General features: G+C 44.7%; 1 protein-coding gene across 1 annotated transcript in view; it reads left to right on the top strand.

Moving 5' to 3' along the window:
- herc2 (HECT and RLD domain containing E3 ubiquitin protein ligase 2) overlaps nucleotides 1-13,757 on the top strand; it is a 38,904-nt gene extending 25,147 nt beyond the window's left edge. The window contains exons 65-91 of the mRNA XM_070908225.1: nucleotides 202-373; nucleotides 794-980; nucleotides 2,208-2,351; nucleotides 2,438-2,629; nucleotides 2,723-2,876; nucleotides 3,027-3,134; nucleotides 3,225-3,356; nucleotides 3,560-3,718; nucleotides 3,844-3,962; nucleotides 4,372-4,497; nucleotides 4,618-4,773; nucleotides 4,886-5,200; nucleotides 5,349-5,563; nucleotides 5,697-5,874; nucleotides 6,078-6,239; nucleotides 7,057-7,148; nucleotides 7,262-7,401; nucleotides 7,578-7,765; nucleotides 7,922-8,119; nucleotides 8,213-8,296; nucleotides 8,723-8,864; nucleotides 8,987-9,181; nucleotides 9,424-9,536; nucleotides 11,947-12,137; nucleotides 12,226-12,331; nucleotides 12,420-12,632; nucleotides 12,828-13,757. Coding sequence (XP_070764326.1) covers nucleotides 202-373; nucleotides 794-980; nucleotides 2,208-2,351; nucleotides 2,438-2,629; nucleotides 2,723-2,876; nucleotides 3,027-3,134; nucleotides 3,225-3,356; nucleotides 3,560-3,718; nucleotides 3,844-3,962; nucleotides 4,372-4,497; nucleotides 4,618-4,773; nucleotides 4,886-5,200; nucleotides 5,349-5,563; nucleotides 5,697-5,874; nucleotides 6,078-6,239; nucleotides 7,057-7,148; nucleotides 7,262-7,401; nucleotides 7,578-7,765; nucleotides 7,922-8,119; nucleotides 8,213-8,296; nucleotides 8,723-8,864; nucleotides 8,987-9,181; nucleotides 9,424-9,536; nucleotides 11,947-12,137; nucleotides 12,226-12,331; nucleotides 12,420-12,632; nucleotides 12,828-13,100 — 4,454 coding nt within the window. The 3' untranslated portion in view covers nucleotides 13,101-13,757. The remainder of the gene's footprint in view (nucleotides 1-201; nucleotides 374-793; nucleotides 981-2,207; nucleotides 2,352-2,437; nucleotides 2,630-2,722; nucleotides 2,877-3,026; nucleotides 3,135-3,224; nucleotides 3,357-3,559; nucleotides 3,719-3,843; nucleotides 3,963-4,371; nucleotides 4,498-4,617; nucleotides 4,774-4,885; nucleotides 5,201-5,348; nucleotides 5,564-5,696; nucleotides 5,875-6,077; nucleotides 6,240-7,056; nucleotides 7,149-7,261; nucleotides 7,402-7,577; nucleotides 7,766-7,921; nucleotides 8,120-8,212; nucleotides 8,297-8,722; nucleotides 8,865-8,986; nucleotides 9,182-9,423; nucleotides 9,537-11,946; nucleotides 12,138-12,225; nucleotides 12,332-12,419; nucleotides 12,633-12,827) is intronic.
- The last annotated feature ends 3,575 nt before the right edge of the window (nucleotides 13,758-17,332 follow it).

Raw genomic sequence — 17,332 nt, 5'->3', positions numbered from 1 at the left:
GTGGGACGTGGGCATTCAACATCTGCACGTATAGACGGTTGTTACTTTTCTTATCGAGAGGTGGCGCAGGTTGGGCAGGAACTGCAGGGCTGAATCTGCTGGCACTCCAGTTCTGCAGCTGGCTGATAATGAATGGAGCTGGTTTAGGGTGCTTCACATCAATGAGAGTGTGTCTCATTGTTTTGATTTTGTACAACGCAGGCGTCCAGTCAGACAGCGACTCCTCAGCAGTGAACAACAAGATGAGCGGGCAGAGCAACGTGAAGCCTAATCGACCCTCGCTGGCCAAGATCCTCCTCAGTCTGGATGGCAACCTGGCCAAGCAGCAGGCTCTGTCTCATGTGCTGTCAGCCCTCCAAATCATGTATGCGAGGTATGTTGTCTAAAGGGTTTGAATCCCCTCCTGGTGGGTCGGAAGACTGTGATGCGCATCATGTAACTGTGACACAACCAATTCAGCCATGTCGGCCCCCTCTTTTCAATATGTCTACACTCTCAGCTCTCAAATAAAAAGCAAAAATGACACACAAACATCTAAAAACAGTCAATAAAATGTTTAGGAAAAGGAATTACATATACCATTTACATACTAAGAAAAAGTAAATAAATCTGTATCATCTTGTTTGTTGGATTTTAGGATTTTAACTGGTAATAAACAAACTCGAGATGAGTGAATGAATTCTGAACAGAATGAGATAAAAGTTTGTGTGACCTCTAAATGTTTGAATCTGCTGACTGGTAATTGTCATTAGTCGTTGTTACTGTTGACAGGATGCGTTGTGTGTTCCCACAGGGACGCAGTTGTTGGTGCTCTGATGCCAGCCAGCATGATTCTGCCAGCAGAGTGTCCTTCCAGCTCACCTGTTCCCCCATCGGACTCCTCGTCCTCATCCAGCGTGAGTGACGAAGAAGGTCCTCCTGTCCTGCCTGAAGCGGAGGAGCGAGTTAGCCCTAACCCCTGGCAAGACAAGAAGGGAGAGGTGAGGACCTCAATATATTTAGAACGACTTTCATTTACAAACTCCAACAAACAATCTATGAAAAGCTTAATTTAATAAATGTCAGTGAGGGTGTTCTTGAGCTGCCTCAACTGCATTTTTTGCTGATTTACTGTAAAACAGTAACGATGCAATGAGCATTTTTTCCCATAATGACCAGGTGTGTAGATGCAACCATCAGCAAACTATATTTGGGTCCAACTTGTAAACACCAGGAACTCTCACAGGGCTTTGATCATAATCAAAACTCTAACTAAGTTTCCCTCCACAACTTTCTCCACTTTCATTCTGGGTCTTAAAGTTATAATCCTTAAGATTTCAGTCGTGGCACCAGTGGTTACCAGCTTTAACAGCAAGTGCGGTTTAATACCACCAGAAGCTCTCTTTAAGCAACTGCTTTGTCAGAAACACAACAGAAGAGCAACGGTCTGTTTAATAACAATAATCAGTAATAGTTGTAACTGAAATCTTTTTATGCTGCGCACAACACACATGGTGACAGACACATTAAAGTCACCCCGTGTTTCGCTAGTTAAACTCATTTAATGTGAAGCAGTGGCAGTTGGATGTTCTGTAAAGAGGACAGTTAGCAGTGAGGCTGATATAAGTGGGATAACATTGCATCGTTTGCTGTTAATCGCTTTGAGTGTGTGACGGCAGTCTGAACCCAGTGCAGGAAAACTTCTACATAGAGAAGTCATTTATCACTACATTAAGTGGCTATCGCAGAAGAAATGGTACAAAAAAGGAGCTTCATTTCATGAAAATCTTTAGGATTTTAACTTTAAAATCTGATTGTGCTCGCCAAAAAGCTTTAGAACATGTCTGACAACTAAATGGAAAGCAGGAATTTGAATTTGTGGCTGTTTCATTTTCACCTTGTAGCTGCTGCTTGTGTATTTTTTATTTTATCCCTACAGACAACTAGGGAATGAATCATTACATAGACGTTTTGTTGTGCCAACTATTGAGAATGAACACTGCCTATAATACATTCATTATAACACTCAATATTAAGATAATATTTGAGTTTAAATTAAGTACTGGAATAAGCTGATGCAGAAACTATATTTGACGCTGTCATACAGTCTGTGGGTTTCTTATTGTAATGTACTAATGTTAAAAGTCAATGGATATATGTGGGAAAAAAATAATTGTGTGATCATGGCCATACCATGTGTGTTTTTGTGTGTGTGTGTGTGTGTGCAGGTTCCCTCATCAGAAGAAGCCGTCACCCCGTCCTCAGCTATGACTCCCTCTGCCTCCGGTGCCTCGTCGCGTCCTTTCATCCCCGTCACTGATGACCCCGGAGCAGCCAGCATCATAGCTGAGACCATGACCAAGACAAAGGAGGTCAGTCTGTCTAACTGAACATATGTGCTTGTTGAAGATATTAACCCCCAGCCACATGTACCTAACTCTGCCATGTTCGTCTTCAGGACTCTGAGAGCCAGAGCAAAGTGGTTGGTCCAGAGCCTCAGTACCTCGATGAGTTCACAAGCCTGCTTGTGCCCGATGACACACGTGTAATGGTGGACCTGCTTAAACTGGCAGTGTCGTGTCGCTCTGGGGAGAAGGGCAAGGAGGTGCTGTCTGCTGTGCTGTCCGGCATGGGTACAGCGTATCCACAGGTGATTTACTGTATTCTGCTTCTTATTCCATGTTGTGATTTATAGGACGTCAGCGGGTAACATTTGACATTTTTGGCTCTCACTGCTCTGCAGGTTGCCGACATGCTGCTGGAGTTGTGTGTCACTGAGCTGGAGGACGTTGCCACGGACTCCCAGAGTGGCCGTCTGTCCTCTCAGCCAGTTGTCGTGGAGAGCAGCCATCCTTACACAGATGACACCTCTACCAGTGGTACCGTAAAGATCCCAGGTAAAAAGGGAAACTGGAGGGATTCTTTATTTGACTCTTTAGTTAGACGTTGGGTGTGTTTGCAACTTGAATGAGTAAGATAATTTTCAGGATGTTGCTGGAGGTCATTATGACTTGGATGTAAACAACATCTCTTATTTCATTTTGCAGGTGCAGAGGGTCTAAGGATAGAGTTTGACCGACAATGTTCAACTGAGAGACGCCACGATCCGTTAACAATCATGGATGGAGCCAATAGGATTGTCTCTGTCAGATCAGGTGATGAGAGAAAGACCCTAAAACCAATCGAGCGTATGCCAGTGAATCAAATATTTATGTGGCGGCTTGCTGTGTGTGTGTGTGTTTCAGGTCGGGAGTGGTCTGACTGGTCCAGTGAGTTAAGGATCCCAGGAGATGAACTTAAATGGAAATTCACCAGTGATGGCTCTGTCAATGGCTGGGGCTGGCGCTTCACTGTCTATCCCATCATGCCTGCTGCTGGTGAGCCGCACCAAACACATAACAAAATGCTGACACCAAAGTTTAAACTGCACCAAGTGACCAGTAAAAACATTGGCATAAATAAACCAGATATTGTACCTCTCACACTCACTAACACATATGCCAGTTGATCATTGCACCACCAAACTGCCACATACACAGACGGCATTGGCTCGTGACACTTCTTTCGTGTCTTTCCTCAGGTCCTAAAGACTTGCTGTCTGATCGCTGTATCTTGTCCTGCCCCTCCATGGACTTGGTCACCTGTCTGCTGGACTTCAGGCTCAACTTTGCCTCCAACAGGAGCATTGTGCCTCGCCTAGCGGCCTCCCTTGCGGCTTGCGCCCAGCTTAGTGCACTAGGTACAGTATGATTGTCCTGATTCCCCATGTATAGGCCTTACTGTAGTCCAATAAATATTTTTTTATTTGAAGTGTAGTTGTTAGAAATTAAATATACATTTTGTATTTTATTTTACTTTGACCAGCTGCTGGTCACAGGATGTGGGCTCTGCAGAGACTACGAAAGCTCCTGACCACAGAGTACGGTCAGTCCATCAACATAAACAGGCTGCTGGGTGACAGTGAAGGCGAGGCTCGCTCTATGGTGAGTACAGAGTGATCACACAGATGAAAGATGAACTGTTTAACTGAAATATTTATTGTGTGTGTATATAATGATAATTTATAGAATTATTATCGCAGTATGTGTGATAACTATTGCAGTAACATGGCTGTTGTTACTATTATAATGTTTGGTTTCACGGTCTCTGGAATTATTATTCTGTTCATTATTTTTATTTTCATGATTTGTGTTTATTTGTTTGATTGATCACATTTTCTTCCCCACACTTGTACCTTTGTTGTCATGTATTTCCTTTCCACTCCCCTCGCTAAACTTGTCTCAGCTTCAACTCGTACACCATCTACTGCAGTGCTGCAATTTTCTGTTACTAACTATTTAGTATAGTGAGGCCTATATTTTTAGTAATGATGTAATTATAATTTTCTTCCAGAGTTTCACCGGCAGTGCACTGGCCGCTCTCGTGAAGGGGCTACCGGAGGCTCTGCAGAGGCAGTATGAGTACGAGGACCCCATTGTCAGGGGAGGGAAGCAGCTGCTTCATAGTCCATTTTTCAAGGTATGCTACCACTTGTTTACTTTCCAACACAGTGGCTCCACAGGTTGTGAGCATATTGGATTTTCTATAGATCATTACATGTAGTTTTCGCTCAGAGGCTAATTTTAACATTTTGTTCAGGTCTTGGTTGCTCTTGCCTGCGATCTTGAGCTCGATACCTTACCCTGCTGCGCTGAGACCCACAAGTGGGCCTGGTTCCGCCGATACTGCACTGCCTCTAGAGTCGCTGTGGCTCTAGACAAGAGAACCTCTCTACCAAGACCCTTCCTGGATGAGGTGAGTGCGCCGGGCTGTGCTGTCTGTGCCAGCCTTCACTTTTTCTTCATCACACTTTGACCTGAGAATGTTCTTAATCCGTTTTCCTCCAATCCCTCCTCCCCCTTTGAAGGTTACCAAGAAAATACGCGAGCTTATGGCTGATCATGAGAGCATGAACGGCCTCCACGAGAGTCACGACTTGTTCAAGCGCGAGCACGACGAGCAGCTTGTGCAGTGGATGAACCGACGACCGGACGACTGGACCCTTTCCGCTGGGGGGAGTGGCACCATCTACGGCTGGGGCCACAACCACAGAGGTCAGCTGGGGGGCATTGAGGGGGCAAAGGTCAAAGTGCCCACTCCCACTGAAGCCCTTGCCACGCTGCGGCCAGTGCAGCTAATCGGCGGGGAGCAGACTCTGTTTGCTGTCACTGCTGATGGAAAGGTCTGTCCAAATCAGACGCTACAGTATTTAACTCAACATTTTGGCTGTAACACATTCTAGCAAGAGTCTTGATCCACAATGTCAAAGTGATGACTTCCAGGACAATGTAATATATTGTCAGACTAATGTATGCTGTCTTGATCCGCAGCTGTATGCCACGGGATATGGAGCTGGGGGCAGATTGGGTATTGGAGGCACAGAGTCTGTGTCCACCCCCACTCTGCTGGAGTCCATCCAACACGTCTTCATCAGGAAAGTGGCTGTAAACTCTGGAGGAAAGCACTGCCTGGCGCTGTCCTCTGAGGGGGAAGTCTACTCATGGGGAGAGGCTGAGGATGGAAAACTGGGCCATGGGAACAGAAGGTCGAGACTGAATCAAAATATATATAACACTTTGCACTATGCCAATACAAATCCACGTCAATGTAAGACTCACTGATTAAGACTGTGTAAAGGGTTGTGTTTTTATGGTAACTGTGACTCCTCCTGACTTTAGCCCCTGTGACCGTCCTCGTGTAATTGAGTCCCTGAGAGGAGTGGAAGTGGTGGATATCGCAGCCGGAGGGGCACACAGCGCCTGCATCACTGCCAGCGGAGAGCTCTTCACCTGGGGCAAGGGTCGCTACGGACGATTGGGCCACGGAGACAGCGAGGACCAGCTCAAACCCAAGCTGGTCAGTGATCATTTAGCTCAGTTTCTCAGTACACTAAAAAGGCTCAGAAAAAATAACCGTCAACCCGAAGTCTTTCAGCGAGAATGTATGTCTGTCAGTGTTTGGACAGGAATCAAGCGGTTCACTCTGCCTCACTCTGACAAGGTTTCCCAGACAATCACGGTGAGGTAAAGCTGATGTCAGTGTCTGTGTGGCTTATCCAGGTGGATGCACTGCAGGGTCACAGGGTCATTGATGTAGCCTGCGGCAGTGGGGACGCCCAGACACTGTGTCTAACAGATGATGACATGGTCTGGTCCTGGGGAGACGGTGACTACGGCAAATTGGGCCGGGGAGGCAGTGATGGCTGCAAAATCCCCATGAAGGTAAGGCAATTTACACAGCAGTGTGCACTGGAGGTCAGCAGAAGCATCACATTATACTTGTCCTCTTTCTCTACATATTTTATACATGAAGAGACAAGAGTAAGTTGAAAACTATAAGCTAAGTTTTCTGTTTCCTGTAAGATCAGCAGCCACAACATATGTTTAGCACTTCTTAATACCGAAATACACTTATTCACTTCCTTGCCGAGAGTTAGATGAGAAAATCAATACCTTTCTGAAGCTAAATTCCAGGCTACAGCCAGGAGATCATTAGTTTAACTTAAAGACTCAAGGTTAAAAAATATCCACTTTCCAGCACCTCTAAGAAAAAAGTGTAAAAATAACAAGTTGCTTACATGGTTATGAATTATGTGCTGGACTATTTCTTGGCCTGGCGCGGTGAATAAGTGTATTATTAAGAATCTCACATGCAGAAATGTACACTTTGCTCTTCGATAGCTGTTTCATAGTTCCAAGAATCGAAGCATCTGAGTCGAGTCATCTGTGCCAGATTCATTTTGCAGACACACATGCAGCTGTACTTAAAAATGTGTTCAGACACGTGTCTGAAAAGTTAAAGTAACTCCTCCACAACCCAGTATTCCCCACATGCAATCATTTAAGTTAAATTACATTTCTACTTGTAAATCTTTCAGATTAGTCCTATTCTGTTCTAGTGGAAAAGGATGAGGTTTTTATTTTTAAGTGGATGATCCGATTGCATTTAAAAACACCTAATAACTTGATGTCCTTGAGGCACAATGTATGTGGACTGAATGACCTTCACATTATTGATGAATTGGTTTCTTGCTTCCAGATTGACTCTCTCACCGGCCTCGGAGTGGTCAAAGTGGAGTGTGGCTCTCAGTTTTCGGTGGCTCTTACTAAGTCGGGGGCAGTGTACACATGGTATGTGCAGCACAGTACAGAGTAGAAGATCCATCATGGCAGCTTGCCTCACTGTGTTGTTATTGTTAGAGATGAGACGGCTCAGTTGGGTGCATGTATCATGTCATCCGTAGGGGGAAAGGGGACTATCACCGGCTGGGCCATGGCTCTGACGACCATGTTCGACGACCCAGACAGGTTCAGGGGCTACAAGGGAAGAAGGTCATCGCCATCGCCACAGGGTCACTGCACTGTGTGTGCTGCACAGAAGACGGTAGGATCTATCATTTCATGCATGATGCTCCTTTTTGTTCATGTTCCCCACAGATCAGTTTATTGTACAAGTCCTCTTTGCCATCTTGCCAGTTGGCATCATTGAGTCCCAACAGTTCAGCTAAGTCGGGTTGGACTGCAGCTTCACTGAAGGCTTTGCTGTTGTGTTTGGCTCAGGAGAAGTGTACACATGGGGCGACAACGATGAGGGCCAACTTGGAGACGGGACCACCAATGCCATCCAAAGGCCACGGCTGGTGGCTGCGCTGCAGGGCAAGAAAATCAACAGGGTGGCCTGTGGTTCTGCTCACACCCTCGCCTGGTCCACCAGCAAGCCCACCAACGCTGGAAAGCTGCCTGCACAGGTACTGTACTTGCTTCAAAAGGAACTTTAAACTTCTTCAGTCTTTGTATGTTGGAAAATGAGTTCTCAGTCCACATGTTCCAGTAGATGGCAGTAAAGCTTTGCAGACAGAAGCCTGTCATCTCAATCTCTGACTGTCTGTGTGGTGTGTTAAAAGGTTCCCATGGAGTACAACCACCTGCAGGAGATCCCCATCATGGCCCTGAGGAACAGGCTGCTACTGCTGCATCACATCTCAGAGCTCTTCTGCCCGTGTATACCGATGTTTGACCTGGAGGGTCGGCTGGGTCAGACAGGCCACGGACCCTCAGTGGGCTTTGACACACTCAGGGGCATCCTCATCTCCCAGGGCAAGGTGAGATAGCGTGGATTTTAATCCCAGAATAAAACATATAAAACATGTGTTTACAGCCAAAATTCATCAGTGTTATACTGTATGTCTGAACAGGAAGCAGCTTTCAGGAAGGTGGTTCAAGCCACGATGGTGAGGGACCGACAGCACGGACCTGTGGTGGAGCTCAACAGGATACAGGTGCAGTAGGAAATACATGAAAACACACATTTTTAATACACATTTTTCATAATCTGTTTCATAATCACTTTCTTCAAGCCTCCTGCTCCCTCTTACTGTAGTCCCCCCCCTCTCCCCCCCGCTGGACAGGCTCCTGAGCATTACATGTGATGTCTTTCATAAGGGGATTTTTCTGTGGTGTGTGTAATCTGTGCTCCAGCCTGTCTGCAGTGGTTCCTGGACTGACTTTTGGACTTTACTCCACATAGACCCCCCCCCCCCCCCCCCCCCCCTCTTATGTAGCTCTGGTTGTATCCGTGGTGCAGAGAGCTGTCACATCCAGGAATTCATGCCTATTAGTACTTCCTTTCTATCTAGGAGGAAGTTATTAAGCACAGAACAGAAACAAGTCAAACCATAATCACCTTTCTCTTCTTCACCCTGCAGGTGAAGCGTTCCCGTAGCAAAGGGGGCCTGGCTGGCCCCGACGGAACCAAGTCTGTGTTTGGTCAGATGTGTGCCAAAATGAGTTCGTTCAGCCCAGACAGCCTGCTGCTCCCTCATCGGGTGTGGAAGGTCAAATTTGTGGGTAGGTGCTACACCGTCATGCCCACCCGTCACCCAAATGTCTCTGTATGATTCTTTAAAAGGAATGATCAGCAACACGGGGCTGCGTGCATTTCCTCACCCTGGATGTTTTTTTTCTCTCAGGGGAGTCTGTGGACGACTGTGGTGGCGGCTACAGCGAGTCCATTGCCGAAATGTGTGAGGAGCTGCAGAACGCCCTGACCCCGCTGCTCATCGTCACCCCCAACGGCCGGGACGAGTCGGGCGCCAACAGGGACTGTTTCCTGCTCAACCCCGCCGCCAAGTCCCCTCTTCACATGAGCATGTTCCGCTTCCTAGGTATAATCCAGTTAATCTCCCAGTCAGGTCTTCTGGGGTGTTAATCCTAGATAAACAAACTAAACTGTGTTTATTTTAAAACGTACAAATGCTTCATGTGCAGTTTGGCTGATAAAACACCTGGCCTCAACTGTCAACATGCTTCATTTAATAGAGAGATTTTTTGTTTTGCACAGCACAGTGACAGACGATTGTTCTCGTTTGATCTGTGTGTAATGCCCTCTGCCTTGCTGTGTCTGCAGGAGTGCTCCTGGGCATTGCAATCCGGACCGGAAGCCCTCTTAGTCTGAATCTGGCAGAGCCGGTGTGGAAGCAGCTGGCAGGCATGAACCTGACCATCGCTGACCTCAGTGAGGTGCGTACGCAGTCCTGCTCCCCTCTACACAATGAAGCTCTCAGTGTGTATCCAGCACACGCTGACGATGATTGACTGAGTGTGAAGATAGATCTTTTCAAACACGGGGCCAAGAACCACCCGTACCAACAGATTTGTTGTTCTTGTAGCGTTCACCAATTTTCTTTGAAGTGCAAACAAAATTCCCTTGTGGTCCAGACCTGTCGTATGAACAGATATTCTCCACAGCGGTAAAAACTTGTTTTATTTAAGAATTACATTGACTTAATCTGAAATGAATTTTAAGGTTAATTATAACAAACTGGTAGGTCTGCACACCACGAGTGACGCAGGAAATATCAGGGCCGAGCCCTTCCTCAGCGTGCTAAATGTTCGACATCACACCACACGCTGGTGGCGGTAATACATAGACATTAGACTGATTAGTCAACTAGATGCATCTGGCATAAGTTACAAGTGCAGACTTTTCGGGTTGTCTGATGCATCAATGTTGAAGTTGTTGCACCTGTGCATCACAGTTCATAGAAGAAGAGAGTCTAGCGCGTATTTACATATAAACTGATTTACATTCAAGTTTAAAGCTGGAGTGCGGAGCTTTTGTCTTCCCCTTTTGGCAAATGCCTACAGGTTTTTCTGTCGCCCAGAGTCATGTAGAGAGAGAGAGAGTTGCGTCATCTCCGTTCTCTAACTACGTACCAAAAACGCAGTTCTGTCTCTCTGTATTTACCACTGATGTATTATATTTACGCGTTCAAATTGCCCTGCCAAGAACTTCCTGGAACTGTCTGAACTCTGCGTGAGTCACGTGATGATCAAGTATTTTGAACCTCCTTGATGTGACTCTACTTGGCTCTGCTGTAGCCATGGCGGTAGCCCACTCTGTCGCTACGGGTGCTCCCCCATTCAACTCTGGCAAACCAATCATTGCTGGTTTATGTAAAACACATCACTACTGCGGCACCAGGGCGGGAATGTCGCCACAGACACCAGATTTAAAAGCTCTGTATACAGAGAGATTTACACGTCACAGATGTTTGTTTTTATGTAAAAGTCCCGCACTCCAGCTTTAGTAATGATAAACATGATATCATACATTTAATGCAAAATTTATATTTTTTTATGATGTATTTTATTTTTTCATTTATTTATTTTGGCATGGCAACAGTTCAGCAGTTCCAACTGCTGCCTCAGGGTCTTTATGCTGGTCCAGGGGAGCGTCTCTGTCTGTCTCTATGACTGCACTTATCTTGCTATGTGGATGATATACAACTGTATGTCCCGATAAGTCCTGATGCCACTGACGTGTCCTGTATCATGTCTCGCCTTGCTGGAATTAAGAATCAAATACTGTTAAAAAAGAAGCCTGTAATCTACTGTAGGTATAAACTTTGACTCTAAGCCGCCTTTCAATGCTGACGTTACTTACGTTACAGTTTTGTCTTATTTTGTTGTTGCTTTAGCAAGATGTTTTTTAGCAGCTGAGTTTCTTAATGTTTTATATTTCTGTCTGCTGATTTCTGACGGCATGACATGAAGGTCTGCAGTGTGAAATTCTTCTTTTTACTCAATTTTTAAAAAACTTTTTTAAAGCCCCCAAACAGAGCGGAACAGATAGCCCCATGCACCAATTCAGGGTGTCAATTATGCTAATGATCTAATATCACAAACATGCACCTACTCATGAACAGGCGGCACAGAAAAAGAGATTTTGGATAAGAATACAAAAGTATTCTCGCATGTTAGTGTTATACGTTATTCAACTCTAATTGTCTCTAGCTAAACTCACATCTCCGCCCTCCAGCTCCAGAAAGGAATGCCTCTTTTTATGTCACACATTATGTAACATTTTAAAACCTCATGATCTGCATTATAACCTGCACAAAGAACACATTCCTATACATTCCCTCTCAGATTAAACCATAAGCCTATCAGCTCTCTGCTGTACAGTTAGGAACAGTTCTGTAAACTCATACTGTACCTGTTCCTCATTAAGGTTCAGATCTATTCATTTTAGTAAAAAGCTGTGAGCTACAATCTCGGCTTTTGTTTCACTGATGGCGTGAGTCCACTCCTGCCCTCACGCTGTGATCATGAGCTCCTGAACCATCTTTGGTAAAATACTGGAATGGGAAAAAAGGGCCCTTCTCCTTCACAAAGCTCCTCTTGTTTTGCGGTTTTGCCCCAGAGATATTAGAAAGGTTGGATGGGAAATTAGTGCAGCACAAGACTGAAGAAAGGGTGGATCGATGTGGAGCTCACGGGAATTGTGTTGTGAGCATGAGGGCACGAGTGCACTCGCAAATAAATACGCACACGTACAGATGAACGCATATACCACGTGAAATTAGTTTATTAAGACGCAAATGGATGTAATAGAATATTTAGTGGTGATCTGCTCTCTACCTCCCAGGTTGATAAGGATTTTATTCCCGGCTTGATGTACATCCGGGACAACGAGGCCACATCGGAGGAGTTTGAGGCCATGACCCTGCCCTTCACAGTGCCCAACGCCAGCGGCCAGGACATCCAGCTCAGCTCCAAGTACTCCCACATCACCCTGGAGAACCGCGCAGAATACGTCCGCTTGGCAATTAACTACAGGTGACAAAACCCACTGAATGAACAGAATGTACGCTTTCCGATGTGTGTTTGTGTTTACCTTTCTGTTTTTTTCCCCCCGACTCTTCAGGCTCCATGAGTTTGACGAGCAGGTCTCGGCCGTGCGCGAGGGGATGGCTCGAGTAGTCCCCGTTCCCTTGCTGTCACTGTTCACTGGTTACGAACTGGAAACTATGGTTAGTGGGAGCAGTTTTAAGCTTGTGGCGCTGCCTTTGTCCTCTGGCTGCGTGCCCGGTCCGGCACTAAAATGTTTCCTCTCCTCAGGTGTGCGGCAGCCCGGACATCCCCCTCCACCTGCTGAAGTCCGTGGCCACTTATAAGGGAGTGGAGCCCACGTCGTCGCTCATCCAGTGGTTCTGGGAGGTGATGGAGTCCTTCTCCAACACAGAGAGGTCTCTATTCCTGAGGTTTGTCTGGGGTCGCACACGTCTGCCCCGCACCATCGCCGACTTCCGTGGGCGGGATTTTGTTGTGCAGGTAAGAAGTGGAACTGCAGGTCTTGGAAAGGTCTTGAATTCAGTTTCCTTTATTTATATAAAAAAAAAAAAAAAAAAAAAAAAAAAAAAAAAAAAAAGGTCTTAAAAGTACGCTGTAGCCCCTCAACGCTGAAGTATAAATCCAGCTTTATACTAACCTGATTCAGAGACCTAATAACGTCTTCTCTGTCCCCAGGTACTGGATAAGTACAACCCCCCTGACCACTTCCTCCCAGAGTCCTACACTTGTTTCTTCCTGCTGAAGCTGCCCAGGTACTCGTGTAAACAGGTGCTGGAGGAGAAACTGAAATACGCTATTCACTTCTGCAAGTCCATCGACACCGACGACTACGCCCGCATCGCCCTGTCCGGGGAGCCCGCTGCGGACGACAGCAGCGAAGACTCGGACAACGAGGACGCCGACTCCTTCGCCTCGGACTCCACCCAGGACTACTTGACAGGACACTGAACTCTGAACCTTTACGGAAGTCGAAGAAGAGCTGCCACAGAGAGACTGCTTTAATCTCATCTATTAATACACACATTCATACAGGCATTCGACTAAGACACAAACGTCTGTGGGGGGAAAATGTGCAATGAGCTTTAAAAGCATTATAGGCTAAAGAGAGGAACAAACGCAGGTTTGCTCTGATTTAGTTTCTTTAAAATAAAGTGGGGTGATCAGCTGCACATGTAATTGTTGTGTTACATGGGAATTATGTATATTGTTACAGTTACAGAGTTAAAAAATGGCTCCAGCCTAGCACTGTGGTAGATTTCTCCCTCTGGTTTGTGTGAATTACCTGTCCCTAGTTTGTATATAGAAATTGATGTGCGACAAAACAGTAGTATTACTTTTTGTTTCTTGGTAATTGCCATGTTTCTTTATAAAAAAAACAACATTTTTAACTTCAAAAAGTCAGTGTTTCTCACTCGGCTCACGTCAGTCGGAGCCCACTGAAGGGTCATTTTAAGATTCCTGTATTTACCCCTCCCTCCACCATGTTTGTGCACCGTCTCCTTAAAGAATGTACATAATATGATTGTGCCATGTATTCACAGAAGGTCTCATTCCTGCATATTAAATGTTAATAAAATTCTGTTAATAAATTCAAATGGAAAAAGACTGAAGCCTCCTTTTGTGATGGTTTTGTTCAAATGTTGGAGCGTTGTGTTGCGTTAACGTAGAGTGATATTCTGTAGGCCAGCCAAACAAACAGCAGGGTCTGAAAGGCTTTTAGAAAAAACAAGTGCAACACAAATTGATACAAGCAGTGTTTCTAATCATTTCTAAATGACATCTATGTCTTGGGGGGGGGGGTTTTCTGCTCCATAAATCTGTATCAGCCGTTGTAGTCTGGATTAAGGTTATTGTTTAAATGTAATGCGTTTGGGATGGGTTAACAGGCTGCTCTCCTCCTAAAACCATTGTATTGAATTTTCCTAAACTAGGTCAGAGGATCATTTTGGTTCCACCAGGCGGGGGCTTTAGCCGAAATTAAATCAGATTTTCTTTTTGATTTCTGTGAGAATCCCTTTTTAATATATGGTGCAAAGGTCGTAGTAGGTGTTGTCTTGACATCACTGTTAACCCTGTAGCTGTACGGGATTAAAGAAATCTCCCATAATTACCTCTCTGTGTGTGCTGCGCCTCCCTCACGTGCTGGGAGAAAAAGGTGATGTGATGTAGGAGATCTTAAGAGCCCCCCCTACCCCACTCACTCGTGCAGAGGCTTCACTACACATTCCTCATAGTGTCTCTGGCTGTAGTAAACTCTCGTGAGTGTCTGACCTTGTAAATTCATGCATAGTTCTGTGTAGTTCAAAGGCATCAGGAAAAAAACTCTCTGTTTTATGAAGGCTTGATTTGGCTTAAAAATCATTAGCATTCTTTGCAGACTTAGTGCTTTTTTTCCCCCCAGTAATAATCACAAAGTACATTTTGCGGGTGGGAGTCAGGTGCCTTTCAGTACAGTGAGGGAGGGAAGAGGGTGGAGAGGAATGAACGGTCTTCTTCATGTATGTGTTATATAGTACGTTACATAAACAAGTCAGCAACCTCACAAGAGAGCATGTGAGTGGATGTGTTGCATCCTTATACATATGGTAATTAAGACAAAGTGATCATTTTTACAGATCTCTATCCTTCGCTTATGAACTGTAACTCAGCACTTTCCTCCTATAAAGGCCCTGATTTTCAGCTTCTTACTACGAGCGACGCATGAACGTGAAGTCATCTACCAAACTTCACTGCCGAAACAACAGTTTTTCCCACGAGAGAGATTTCTGTATTTAGGATTTTTGCCTGAGCTTGTATCACTGGTTAGAAGTGGGAGTGACTCAGCGTACATACAGTATGGGCATGTGAGTAGTGTTTTGAGACCTTTAAAGATCCACTGCTTTCCAGGAAGTGAGTTTTCCAGGAAGTTAAACGGTAAGAAGGCTTTGGTGTGAAAATCTGATCCATCAATGAAAGAGGGAGGGCTGTGGTTTAATATTGGGCCATATTCAACAGAGGGAACTTGACGGATTGCTGCTCTTTTTGCTTTTTTTAAAGAGACATTTTGTTGGTTTTGACTGGCTTGTGTTCATCAGATATGAATACATTTAAATTTGAATTAGTCCCAAAGGAAAATTAGGTAGCATCTTTGATAGCAGAGAGAGTTGAGAAGAAATGAGCGAATGATGAAGAGACGTGGGATCAACATGCCGGACTCAAACTGGGAATGTTATGATCACATGGTCAGTGTCTTAGCGCCTTAAGCCACCAGGAAGTTGCGTGACGGGTGATGTTCCTATTAAAAGAGTTGTACTCCTACGACATTGTTGGATTCACAAAGGACAGTTTGATGAGCCATAAAAGGCTTTCTGCTACTTCTGTCATCTGTTAACAGACTTTGATGGAGTCCCACTTTAAGATACTATTGACACCCTAAAATTATTAATTTAAAAATGTATAGTTAATAGGGCAGGATACATAGCATGTAATAATAAGTGTCATATTATCAACCCGTGGAGTTAATGTGTAGGTATAAACACATTATGCAGATTTTAATATGTACCTGAAATCTACTTATTTAATTTATCAATACTCAGGTCGGTCCCATACATACAGAGATGGTAACCAACATTTATATGAATAAAACCTGCACTGAAATATTAGAACTATCAATAAATAAGTGAATTATTCAGTTTAAATTATTAGGCAACAGCCTCTAATACTGACAGTGTTAGTTTACACATCATGTTAAGCTGTTTAACATGTCAACAGGGAAGTCTCAGGCCACTGCATGTGGATCACGCGGAGGTGAGGGATGCTGCTCCTCAGCTCGGGATGGTTTAGCCAAATAGGCAGACGGACAGACAGACAGACAGACAGAGAGGGAGACAGAGAGGGAGAGACAGAGAGGGAGAGAAATAGAGGGAGAGAGAAGGCAGCTCTCTGGGTCTGCAGCATGTGACTGCATGTGGGAGGTAGACAAAGGAGCATGATGGCCTTGTGTCTTGTGCCTTGTGTGTTCTATTCATGCTGTTCAGTTTTAGGCCCGCTGAGTTACTATAAATGCTGGTTCACGACTGAATGGATCAGTCATGAGTGGTCAAAGTGTGCGTGATTGTGGCCAGAGTAATGCGGGCCAGTAGACCATGTATAACCAGTATAAATTCCTTGAAAGGCAGAGTATGAGAATGACTCTGAGGGGTGGGATGGGGAATGAGACTGCACAACCCAATAGTGAGTATATTTAAGGTCTATTAAAGGTGTGTTTACACTAATAGACAATGTTTAAAGCCCCTGAAATGTTGGTTTCAAATCTTATGCATGTCCCTTTAACGTGAAATATTCAGTTAAACATGGTTAGTCTCTCACTCTTTCGCTCATTCACTACTCCCTTCATTACAGACCCTCAATAGTTCACTCGTAGTTAATCATTATCATTTCACGTCATCACTGACAGGTGTAGAGTCGCACAACGATAATTTTTGTATTCATAAAAGGTGGAGCATTGCAGTGTGGGATTGTTAGCTGAGAGAACGGTACATGCCATGGACGCTACTTTTACTATATGGTGGATACATTTACATACTCAGACACTCAAACAAAATGGCCGACAGTAAATATAGTGCACTTTGGAGTAAATATTAGATTTTGGACACAGCTTAAGATACAGCCATGCTAGCAGCTTTGTGAGTCTGTACTTAAGCACAGCGGAGCTTTGAGGTAAATGCTAATGTCAGCATGCTAACATGCTCACAATGACAATGCTAACATACTGAGGTTTAGCAAGTGTAATGTTTACTATGTTCATCATCTTAGTTTGCGTGTTAGCATTGCTAACATTGACAAATTAGCATCAAACACAAAATACAGCTGAGGCTGATGGGAATGTCGTTAGTTGTCCATGGTGTGCAGAGAATAATCCTGATGACTGTTGATCCCCTGACGTTTCCTTTAGCGCCATCATCAGATCGAAATTTAAATTTGTCCAGTACTTTGGTTTACGGCCTGTAAAACTAATCCTATTCCCATCAGCCTCAGCTATAGTTACTGTTTAGTGCTAATAGCACTCAACTGAGATGGGGAACATGGTAAACATTACCTGCTAAACATGAACATGTTAGCATTGTCATTGTGAGTATGTTAGCATGCTGATGTTAGCATTTAGCTCAAGTATGGCCTCACAGAGCTGCTAGCATGGCTGT

The sequence above is a fragment of the Enoplosus armatus genome, chromosome 7 (assembly GCF_043641665.1).
Source record: "Enoplosus armatus isolate fEnoArm2 chromosome 7, fEnoArm2.hap1, whole genome shotgun sequence".
Lineage (NCBI taxonomy): Eukaryota > Metazoa > Chordata > Actinopteri > Centrarchiformes > Enoplosidae > Enoplosus > Enoplosus armatus.
This window is presented reverse-complemented; position numbering and strand designations above follow the sequence as displayed.